The 11,419-nt window shown below is 34.9% G+C and overlaps 1 protein-coding gene across 7 annotated transcripts; it reads right to left on the bottom strand.

Moving 5' to 3' along the window:
- Positions 1–221: 221 nt before the first annotated feature.
- LOC104231852 (uncharacterized) lies at positions 222–10,785 on the bottom strand. 7 transcript variants are annotated; one of them, XM_070174438.1, is made up of 10 exons: positions 8,098–10,623; positions 7,919–8,002; positions 7,773–7,835; positions 5,208–5,396; positions 4,074–4,314; positions 3,771–3,974; positions 3,567–3,659; positions 3,384–3,484; positions 1,660–1,731; positions 222–490 (listed from the first exon to the last, which is right to left on the bottom strand). In XM_070174438.1, exons 1-5 carry the CDS (start codon positions 8,351–8,353, stop codon positions 4,184–4,186), a joined length of 723 nt encoding a protein of 240 aa, XP_070030539.1. In that variant the 5' UTR covers positions 8,354–10,623; the 3' UTR covers positions 222–490; positions 1,660–1,731; positions 3,384–3,484; positions 3,567–3,659; positions 3,771–3,974; positions 4,074–4,183. The 7 variants fall into 7 exon arrangements, 5 of the variants coding, with proteins under 5 accessions (XP_070030539.1, XP_070030541.1, XP_070030538.1 ...); XR_011407594.1 differs by lacking the exons at positions 1,660–1,731; positions 8,098–10,623 and adding an exon at positions 10,631–10,785 and having other exon boundaries at positions 5,208–5,393; XR_011407595.1 differs by lacking the exons at positions 1,660–1,731; positions 8,098–10,623 and adding an exon at positions 10,631–10,772.
- Positions 10,786–11,419: the final 634 nt, after the last annotated feature.

Here is an 11,419-nt window from a genome sequence, read left to right as displayed (position 1 = left end):
AGAAACAACAGAAAATTGCTGAAAGAAAATACTTCTAAATTCGGAAGAGGTATTGTCACGACCCAGATTTTTCACCCTCGGGAGTTGTGATGGCGCCTACTTATGTGAGCTAGGCAAGCCAATTATTGAACCATCTACCTTTTTACCAATTTTATTCTCTTTAATAATTACGAAGAAATAACATTTAAACAACGGAATATAACATAAGCGGAAGAAAACAATAAGCCATCTGAACATGAATATCTATTAAAACCGTTTGAGTCTCGACTACCTAGAACTGGTGTCACAGTTTCACAGACGGTCTAAGAATACTACATATAAAGGTCTGAAAGAATTAAATACAACACTGTCTCTGGAAATACATGTAAGAAACAAGATAGTAGATAGAAGGAGACGCCAAGTCCTACGGACGCCTGCAGGGCTACCTCGGGTCGCCTGATGAACAAGAATCAACAATCTCACTGTGGTCCGAAGTCTACAACACTGGGGTCTGCACAAAAGAGTGCAGAGTATAATATCAGCACAACTGACCCCATGTGCTGGTAAGTGCCTAGCCTAACATCGGCGAAGTAGTGACGAGGCTAGGACCAGACTACCAAATAAACCTGTGCAGTTATATAATATACATCGAAAAGTAAAGTAGGAATAAGTAAAGATGGGAGGGGGAAACATGTTGCGGAGATATACCAGTAATAACAGTAAATCCAGAGTAACAGTGTAAGGGCAACTTAGGATTCACAGCGAACAAAAGTAACTAATATCCAAAATAAACACATTTGTATCAATAATTGTTGCGGCGCGCAACCCGATCCCAATATATAACGACACTGTTGCGGCATGCAACCCGATCCACATATAATATTGTTGCGGCGTGCAACCCGATCCACATATAATATTGTTGCAGCGTGCAACCCGATCCACATATAATATTGACAACAATCATAACAAGAGTCCCGACAAGGGATCAATAAGGTCTACACTATCCCGGCAAGGGATTCAACATCATAAGTAATACGTCCCGGCAAAAGGAGAAACAGCTATAACCAAACTTGTTACAATACCTAACTACCTCAGCTACAACCAAACTTGTTACAACACCTAACTACCTCAGCTATAACCAAACTTGTTACAACACCTAACTGCCTCAACTATAACCAAACTTGTTCCAACATCTAACTACCACAACTATAACCATAATCCTTACCCAACACAAAGAATTATCAACCTAAGCATCCGTAATATCAATTAAGAACACCATGCAAGGGAACCACAACTCAACAATAGCCCGGCAAGGGGGCAACATAATGATCTCTTCTCTTTCTCACTTTTACTTCACAATTCACTTCACAACTCGAGCCAATGCTTTAGAGTTTCAATTATCACTTATACTTTCACAATTCGTTATACAACTGGAGCCAACGCTCTTCGATGTTCATAGGTCATAATTCTTCCACAACTTTACACAACAAATAGAAATCTTCACCACGACATGAATAATACAACGAAATCATGAAAATCACAATATAAGACTCACGGTCATGCTTGATACCAACGTATAGATACTCGTCACCATGCATATACGTCGTACTCAACCAGAAGAAAATAGCAAATAGGACACAACTCCTAATCCCTCAAGCTAAGGTTAGAGCAAACACTTACCTCGAACTCCACGGCTAACTCAAGCCTCAAACACCGCTTTCCCTTTCGAATTTGGCTCCAAATCAATCGTATCTATACATAATCGACTTAATAACATCAATAAATGCCAAACAATCCAATTCCAATACTTAATTATAGTTTTCTAATCATTCTTCCCAAAAATCCAAAAATTGACCCCGGGCCCGCTTGGTCAAAACACGAGGTTCGGACCAAAACCCGATCACCCATTCACCCACGAGCCCGAATATATAATTTGTTTTGAAATCCTACCCCAAAAACGAGGTCAAATTCTCAAATAATCAAAAAGCCCTAACTCTACCCAAATCCCTAATTTTCTACCCTTAATCACATGTTTTAGGCCTAGAAATCTAGTGGGTGTTGATAAAAATGGAAAAAAATAAGTCAAAGATTACTTACCCAAGACATTATGGTGAAGAAGTTCTTCAAAAATTGCCCAAGAAGTGTGGAGAAGAAGAAGTTTGTGAAAAATGGGTTAAATCCCGTAATGCATTCTGTTTTTGAAACTTAAAATAACTGGGCGAAATTGGTCTTCGCGTTAACGATAAGCTCAACGCGTTCGAGATGAGTTAGGCCTGACAGACCTTCACGTTCGCGACAAAGGGCTTGCGTTCACGGAGAAGTAACTCCTCGAGCCTTCGCGTTCGCGTCCAGGCGGTCGCGTTCGCGTCCAGGCAGTCGCGTTCGCGTGGGTTTAATACCCCTCCCCCTGCCCAGGCTCATAAGCCTTCGCGTTCGCGTTACCAGGCCCGTGTTCGCGAACGGAAGACCCCCCCCCCCAAAGCTTCGCGTTCGCGACCTGGGTTACGCGTTCGCGTAGAAGGAATTTTCCTTCCGCATAAATAATACATCGCGTTCGCGAGGGTCCTCCCGCGAACGCGAAGAAGAAAGTATCAGCACACTAGAAACTGGAAAAATCTGCAACTTTTGAGTTCTAAAAACCTTCCGAAACTCACCCGAGCCCGGGGCTCCAAACCAAACATACGTACTAACTTAAAAACACTATATGAACTTATCCATGCGATCAAATCGCCAAAATAACATCATTAACATCGAATTAAACCTCAAAAATCAAAGAATTGTTTCAAACTTCTTAAAACATCAAATTTTGCAATTAAGCTCCGAATCACGTCAAACGGATTCTGTTTCTTACCAAACTTCGCAGAATTATCTTAAATCACAAATAAGACCTGTACCGGGTGCCGGAACCAAAATACGGGCCCGATACCAACATGTTCTGATCAAAATTCATTTCCAAATCCTTTAAACAATTTCAGAAAATAATTTTCTTTAAAAATTCATTTCTCGGGCTTGGGACCTCGGAATTCGATTCGGGGTATACGCCCAAGTCCCACATTTTCCTACGGACTCTCCGGGACCGTCATATCATGGGTCCGAGTCCGTTTACCCAAAATATTGACCGAAGTCAAATTAACTCATCTTATAGTCAAAATTTATCATTTTTCACAGATTTTCACATATAGGCTTTCCGGCTACGTACTCGGACTGCGCACGCAAATCGAGGTAATGCTAAATGAGGTGTTAAGGCCTCGAAACGTAGAATTCAATTTAAAAACAAGTGATGACCTTTTGGGTCATCACAGGTATTTTTGAGGAACTGAAGACGCAAATAATATTGGTGAACCTGGATTTAATTAAAAAAATAGAAGAAATTCGAAAAATAAGAGATTGAGAAGAAATCTTACAATTGTCTTTGCAGACTCCTCATCAAGTGGTCGACCATCCTTACGTTGTTTATGAGTTAAAATAAAAATTGTGCTCGTGTAGGCTCTATCCCATTTTCAGCCTAATACGACAAAATCAATGTCACATATTCATGATAAAGAGTTTTTAAAATATAATATTTTTTTTAATTTTCATATGGATACCTTCTCAGCCATCAAGGTGGCAATACTTTTGGATCCTCCAGTGTGAGGCATATTTTGCTTGGCCCTATTATTTCTATTTGCTTGTGTTCGCCTCTATCGTTGCAACATAAAAATAATATCTTATAATTTATACATAAAAACTAACCAAGAAAAAATCAAAAGCAATCAACTAAGTGTATTTTTAGGACTTATAAAAGCAGATACCTTAGCTTTATCAGAGAGCCAATATGAGACGAGACCAGTCTACTGATCCCTGGGTATACGACTTGGTCTATTTTTCAGTAGAGCATCTTTTGTCTTATACTTAGATGTATACTCACTTTTTAAATCACACTTATAATCTTTCTATTTCTTTCCTAGTGAGTTTATCACATGCTTTTCTCCGCGCGTTGGGATAGAGAACTTCTTCTACAAAAATATAAGCAAACGTTTACAAGAAAATATCATGTATAAAGAAATCCATATTATGATATTCATATAAGAAGAATAAGAATAATAGTACCATACCCTCACAAATTCCACCAATTTGTTCTTTTCATCCTTGCCAAAACTTCTCCAATCATTTACATGTAATGGAGTTAGTTCTCGAGTTCTAGCGACAATCCCTAGAAAGCTTGCTAGCTTTCTACCCGCTTTCCCAATGAATTGTTACGACTATTGAACTGCACATCAATTGTCTTCCCTGGAGGCATCTTCCAAATTTTTTTTAGTAATGTAGGCCCACAAACCTTCCTTGCCTCTGAATTATCTAACATGGAAAAGATTCAAAGGTCATGAAATCCACACAGATGCCTACTCTTAATAAACAGTACTCTAGGAAGGAGATATCAACTATGAAGTTCATTTCACACTATTGAGAAATTGATTAATGATTTTGAAAAAAGTAAGCGACTTATTGCTTGATCACATTTCAGTTGGTTTCATAATTTTGTTGCCTTATATAACTTTGTTAGCTTCATGTCTTTTTCATGATAGTAAAATAGTATTTTACTAAGTTAAAAAAACTCTTAGGAACCAACATAATAGGACTGAAGAAGAAACACTTCACCTTTCAATGAGAAGTCACTAATGGTATTTACAAAAAATTAAATAAGAAGTCACCAGATTCTTGTAAGTAATATGAAAACTAAATATCATTCAACAAATTATACTGACCAAATGTAGCATTTACAGAATTGTTACTCATTTAATAGGTGTAAATGAAAGTAGATAACATCAAGGAGCTACCCTTTAACATAAGACTATGCAATCCGTCAGACGATAATATAACTAGTTGGAGTCCTTTCAATTCTTAGAGATCACGTTAGCTGATGCCAAAATTGGTCAATTATCGAATTATTAATATATTGAAGTTAAGTCTTATTAATCTCTTCTTCTATTTTTCTATTGAATTTTAGGTTAAAAAATCTGCGATAATTAATGTATCTGCTTCTATAACATTCAAGTAACTGAAAATATCTGATTTATTTGCTTCTAAAAGGTTATACGAATGAAAAGTCAATGCACTTTTGATCACATATACTAAAGTAACTTTTATTATCCATTAAAATATTACGATTCATAAGGAACAAACTAATTAGTGATATCAAACCTAACATCTTAAGGTATTTCAAAACTAACAGGTATCAAAAAAAATGTTACCTGAGTCATCATTCTGATGAACTCCGATGTCAGCCGAATTATTCAGTTCATTAGATTGACCATCATGTGTTTGGGCTTGAAAGTAGTTTTGATCATCCATCAGTTGTTCAATATAAGACCGCACACCTTCATCATCACATTGCTCTTCAATAACCATTCGCTTGCCACCTCTGGTTTGCATTGTTTCTTCTCCAAAATGAATAATTATTTAGCCGCAATAATATATGAAAGTCATATTACTTATACAAATAAAGACACATCAACAAAACAGGTTAGATATTGTGGCACCTGACAACAAAATTTTATATTTAATTATAAGAACACCTTAGCATATCACAATACAACGGCTACATAAACAAAATAGAAGTAAAATAAAGCATAGAGAATTTACTAAAATGTTAGATAATCCACCAATACAAATACGGATAAGCAAGCTGGCTGATATGCAACTTCTATAGAATGTGACCAAAATTGAAAGCAAAAAAGATATCTTATTCAATGTTCTGAATCAAAAAAATCCCTATTAAGTAGTTTAATAACACCTGCAAGAAAAGTATAACTACGATCTATCTTATTCAGAATCGCTTTCATTTGCAATATCATTTCCTCCGTCAACATTTTCTTCACTTTCACTGGGAGGAATAAGAGAATGTTGGTTAATATCAATTACTATCCCATCAACACCACTTCTCACCCAATCATTATACTCATATTCTGAATCACAAATATATTCTAAGAGAGTCAAGTCATTGACATCACTTTGCATTGATAACTCAAAATGTATATTATTTTCTTCTTCCATATCAAAAATGTCTCGAGGTCTAATTGGCCTAGGGACAAACCATTCATGATCTTCAAGAAAGCTGCAGAGAGTGCCATGGAAAGGAAAATCAAATTTGGTCTATTATTTTCTACTTATCACATATCACTATATTAAATAGAAAATTTAAGTTTTATAAAACTATAACTGATTCAGATTCTAGTACTAGGAACTTAATTTACAAAAAAGTAAAAAGTAATATTTATTTGTAAAAGATGCCCTTTTTATTATTGTGTTAACTCCAATCAAAACCTACAAGGATAAAGGCTGAATGAAAGAACACACTACTAATCACGATATGCAATATGATTAAAACATCTTTGAAAATAAAATATTTGCCAAATAAAAGGAACAAAATTCTCTTCCTAATCACTCTCGGTAGCGTAGCGGAAGATGGGCAGGGAAAGGATAAGTTTAGCCAACTTCTTCAAACTGGTGTTTATCCTTAAATTGTATAACTTTGATTTCAATTTAAGGTTTGCCAAAGGGTATAAGACATCCGGAAACACTACACGTTCTAACAACAACCAAAATAAAATAATTTGACACCTATCTCCCATCCAAAATCTACAAAAAATATTTTGGAGCAAAGAAAAGACGGAGAAGAGATGGAGAAGTAATAAAAAGATATTTTCTAAAATATAGTACCTGAGAATGGTCACGCTGCGGTGAGACAGAAGTTCGGCGATAAGGCAACAATGATGAGAATTACAGGGGATGAGAGATTTGTATATTTCTAAAAGATTTTCCTAAAATTTCCCAACTTAGGCGGAAGGAACTGGAAGGAATATGTTATTTTAGTCTAAAAATTTGGAGGGAAGGTAAAAATAATACTAGAGTACTTTTTATTGTGGCTATTCCTTTTTATTGCCACTAAAAGGTGCTTAATAACAGCTGATGCTTATTTGCCACTAATTTTTTCGTTTATAAATTTATTTAGTGGCCATTATTCTATTGCCGCTAATTAATTGCCATTAAAAGTCTATTTTGTAGCAGTGAAACTTAGAAATAAACTTTATAGGTGTCCTAATGCACCTTAACTCATTAGGTGGCGACTCTTCAAATGCAAAACCCAGTTCCCAAAAGGAATGAGTTGTCCTACACCCAAAAATGTCATAAACCCGATTTTCCGATGCAAAGAGGGAAAAAAGGGGGCGCGACAAGTAGTAGCTGCCTAACAGAGTAGGCGAGATGCTTAAAGGAACATAGTAAAGCATTAATAGGCACCAAAAAACTATTTAAATTTAAGATCTCAAAAGTAATAGCTTGAAGCTTAGACCCGTATGGCATGAATGATACAGAAGGACCGTACGGTGGAATTTCTTTAAAAAAAAAGAAGAATACAAAAACTTTCGAACTTCATCTTTAATTTCTCCTGTTTTATGTTCACATGAGGTTTGACGTTTTAAATCTTTGTCATAATTGACACCAAGTGATGTAATGGCAAACAGGTTATTTCATATTCTAATGTACGTCTGGAAGTGCTTGAATTCTGCATTGTTCGCCATGTATAAATTTCTCAGTTTAGTTGACTTTCAATGAGAGGTGAACCTCACTGTACCACTGCCACAACAAAATACAGGATGTTCATACTCAAATTTTTTAACAGAATATAGTCTGGGCGTAATTATTTAATGTTAATTATAGTTTTTTTATTCTTTAGACAACCTGCATAGTGGAGACAATTCTAAGGAACGAAAACAGAACAAATGGTAAAATTAGTAAAGGATGATGGTCATACTAACCTTTAGTTGTAGGTGTATCCAAGATTGGAGTACATAAATCATTTGCTATACCCGATGTCGAGCCTGATTCATCACAGTTGTTCGATTAATTAATGTGCACAATTCACACGGGAACTTAAATACACATTACATCTCTGTGGTCCTACCTTTTTCAAAAACATGGAAAGGATGAATCACATCTTTCTTGCTACGAAAGACATCCAATGAGGAAAAAGTTGCACGCTCAGTAACTGCATGATGAGAATGACATGCTAATCATTGTACATGTATATAGTACAAAATGAAAAAAAAGGAAGCAATAAAAGTATAGGAGATTTGCTGTAACCTAATTTTGAAGAAGAACAAGAAGCTCCAATAGTAAGATCATCCTGTAATTTAGATGATGTTCCAACGGGATTCACGTGATTTGCATTTGCAAGAAGACGATTAGTTGTTGTTTGACAATTTTTTAGGCGTCGTTGGAAAATCATTTTTTCTTTCTCAGTGGCTACTACCCTAACATCTATTTTACGGTGTTTGGCATTCTTATCATCAGCTTCTGTCACTGAGCGAGGACCTTTTTTTGACTGTCGACTATTCATTAATGTATTTTTTTTACAACTGTCGATATTGTAGGTGACCTACACGTTTTCCTACAACATTATAATTAAATTTTCCTCATCAAACAGTAGAAGATGTCGAGGAAGCAATAATTAGGTAACAATCAGTGAAAGCAAAACTATTTGACATTGTAAAATAGGATATCATAGTACAAATAACAACTAAGCATAAACAAACATAGGAACGTATAACAAGACATGTAATTCAATGAGTTGTCTATCTAATAAGCTGCTTTAACCAATACTGTAGTTGGTCAAACACAAATTAACGACATAGACAAAGTGAATCTATGTCTGTTAAGTAATGAGAATTACACAGAAGTAATTATTTTGCAAAGAAAAATAATTTCATAGATGTCTTCTGAAGTTTAAGCAGTAGTCAGAAAGTGGAATGGAAATATTATTTTCATCGCTAAAAGTTTACTGTATGACAAAATACGATACGAATTCTTGAATCGATTTTATTATCTACAACTTTTAAATTACCATCATCTCCATTTTAATTTTACTTATTCCTTGTTGTGATATGTATATTCCGGAAGCAGTCAACATACACCTAATTTTTTTTAATTAAAATTTTAGGTACTATTCATCATTACAGAAGAGCTACAAGAGCATGTTAAATAACATTTTGAGCTAATTAGCAATTCCCAAGGTCAGTCTTCTCCTTTTTGTTTCTGTCAAAAAAGTATGCTTAACACATTCTATATTGAAAATCCTTATCCAATATTTTAGAACAAGTTAGGGAATTGCTTCATAATTATTAGAAACGATTCAAATCCTTATCACCAATTCGCTTTTATCCTACTTGTTCTATTTAATAGTTGAAAATTATAATAAGTTTCATCCCTTGAACGATAGAACCATATTCCAATGTGAACTTTTCACAATGTTGAACACTTTTTAGCATGACGCCAATATTTGAATTTTTTTAAAGGATATCAAAATTTGATGTTGCTGCTCTGGTTTTCTGTTGCTTTCATTTGTGAACAAAAATTAGTAAACAGTCCTCCTAATTCATTGTTTTGCTCATTTCCATCAATTACTTTTCAGTTTTTGTACCAGGTATTCAGAATCTTAACCTCATTGGCAGAAGTTTTTCTTGTTTTGGGTTTCTTTTTCAGTATTTTATAGTATGCTAAAACATCAATATCCATTAGTATTGATGTTAACGTGTCGTATGAGTAAAACTACCATAAATTAGCAGACAACTTTAAAGAAAGAGCTGTCGAATTTTTTATGTCCGTCGTAATTCCTTTCAGGCAATTTCACAAACACTTCTACTACGAACCCAATGCAGTTTATGTAACAACAAACTCAAATCTGTTCTTACTGCACTTCGATAGAAGCAGAACAGATGAAAATTAAAACTTAGCTCAGGAAGAGCAACTTGAAGGAGCAATCTGAAAGACGCACAAAAGCGAGCACAATAATATATCACCAATTAGCTAAATATTTTAGACAAAAGTAGTCTAAATATTTTATCCAAGTTCAGAACATGAGAAGGAAACATTCTGCAGATTAAAAATAGCCAGTCAAATATTTCTAGCTTCCTGGAGAAATAGCTACAAAGTTTCATCAAATCAAACACAATAGAGGATGGGGGAGACATGTAAACACTTCCAATTGATTGCCAACTAATCATTTATGATCAACGAAATTATCAGGTACCAATTTTATAATTTTTGACAGGAAGCTACTTCAATCTCTAGCTAGTCTTTAAATCACTTTTATCCAAGTAAACTTATCTTAGTGTAGATTTCTCAATCTTTCCAACCATGAATAGGACCCACAAGTTGAAGTTGGTGACATATTGCAGGCTAATGTACAAGAACAATAAATGATCAACTTTTTGCTAGTGCACGAATCCTTTAACTGAACAAATGTAGATATGATCTTTTAGCATATAATTTGAAACTGTGAGTTAAGATGTCTTGAAACAACATATTAAAAAGAAGTTTAGGTCAATCGTAGTTTCTTTCAGGCAATTTCACAAACACTTCTAATGCAAACGCAAAGGCAATTTTTATAAGAACAGACTCAAATCTGTTTTTACTGCACTTCGACATAGGTCGAATAGATGAAAATTAAGAGTAAGTACAGAACAGTAAGCGCAACAACAGATACCAATTAGCTTAAAATTTGACATAGAAGTAGTCTAAATCTTCTATCCAAGTTCAATTCAAAACATGAGAAACAAACATTGTTCAAATTTAAAACCCACTAAATCTTAAATCTAAATAATGGCGTTAATCATACCTTTACTATATATCACACGGCAAACTAAAAGCAAATAACTTGAGAAATCGTCAAAGAGGAAAGGAGAAACTTGAGATCAAACAAAACAGAGGAAAGCGAGACAATAGTGCAACCCAAAAGCAGAGCTAGGTAGCTTCGTACCTGGAAGAAAGCGTGCAGCACGCGTCGAAATAGGGCTGGGTATATATTGGGTAAAACCGATAACCCGAACCGTTAAGTTTTTATTGGGTTATCGGTATCGGGTTATTGGGTTAACAATTCGATAACAGTTTAAAATTTTTTTCACTATTGAGTTATCGGTTCGGGCCTCGGTTTGCCAATTTTATTAATGAGTTAACCGATAACCCAATAACAATTAATAAAATTGCAACTTTACCCTTAACTATATAGATATGCTAGGGCTTCAGTTCATTCTCTCCTATTCTTTCTCAGCCGCACTCTTCAGTTGCTTCATCTTCATTCTTCGTAGACCTTACTAGTTACTCCTAGTTTAAGTCTTTAGTCTTATACATTAGGCTTTTAATTTCTATAACAAAATTCATCTTCATATTGGTATTTTTGACTAATAATGATTCTTTATTTTTTTTTTTAATTTTTGTTTCTTAATTTTGTGAGCTCACGTTGTGCAGCCTATACCTACTACCAATTTCTCTTCGCACTTATCAATTCTTAATCGACAATCTTCGTCAGTTTCAGGTATATTTTTTAACATTATTCTTTTATACAGCTGCCTTCTAGGTGTTTTTCATTTCTGTGTTAGTATTGCCCATGCACATATCAAGGTTTTGC

Source organism: Nicotiana sylvestris, chromosome 5 (genome assembly GCF_000393655.2).
Source record: "Nicotiana sylvestris chromosome 5, ASM39365v2, whole genome shotgun sequence".
Lineage (NCBI taxonomy): Eukaryota > Viridiplantae > Streptophyta > Magnoliopsida > Solanales > Solanaceae > Nicotiana > Nicotiana sylvestris.
The sequence above is the reverse complement of the archived record's forward strand: the minus strand, read 5'-3'. Positions and strand labels throughout refer to the sequence as shown.

Coding starts and splice junctions, on each gene's coding strand:
- LOC104231852 (XM_070174438.1), bottom strand. CDS start 8,353: ATGAATAGTCGACAGTCAAAAAAAGGTCCTCGCTCAGTGACAGAAGCT. Junction 8,003..8,097: donor TTGTTCTTCTTCAAAATTAG/GTTACAGCAAAT, acceptor CTCATCATGCAG/TTACTGAGCGTGCAACTTTT. Junction 4,315..5,207: donor TCATCAGAATGATGACTCAG/GTAACATTTTTT, acceptor TTTCCATGTTAG/ATAATTCAGAGGCAAGGAAG.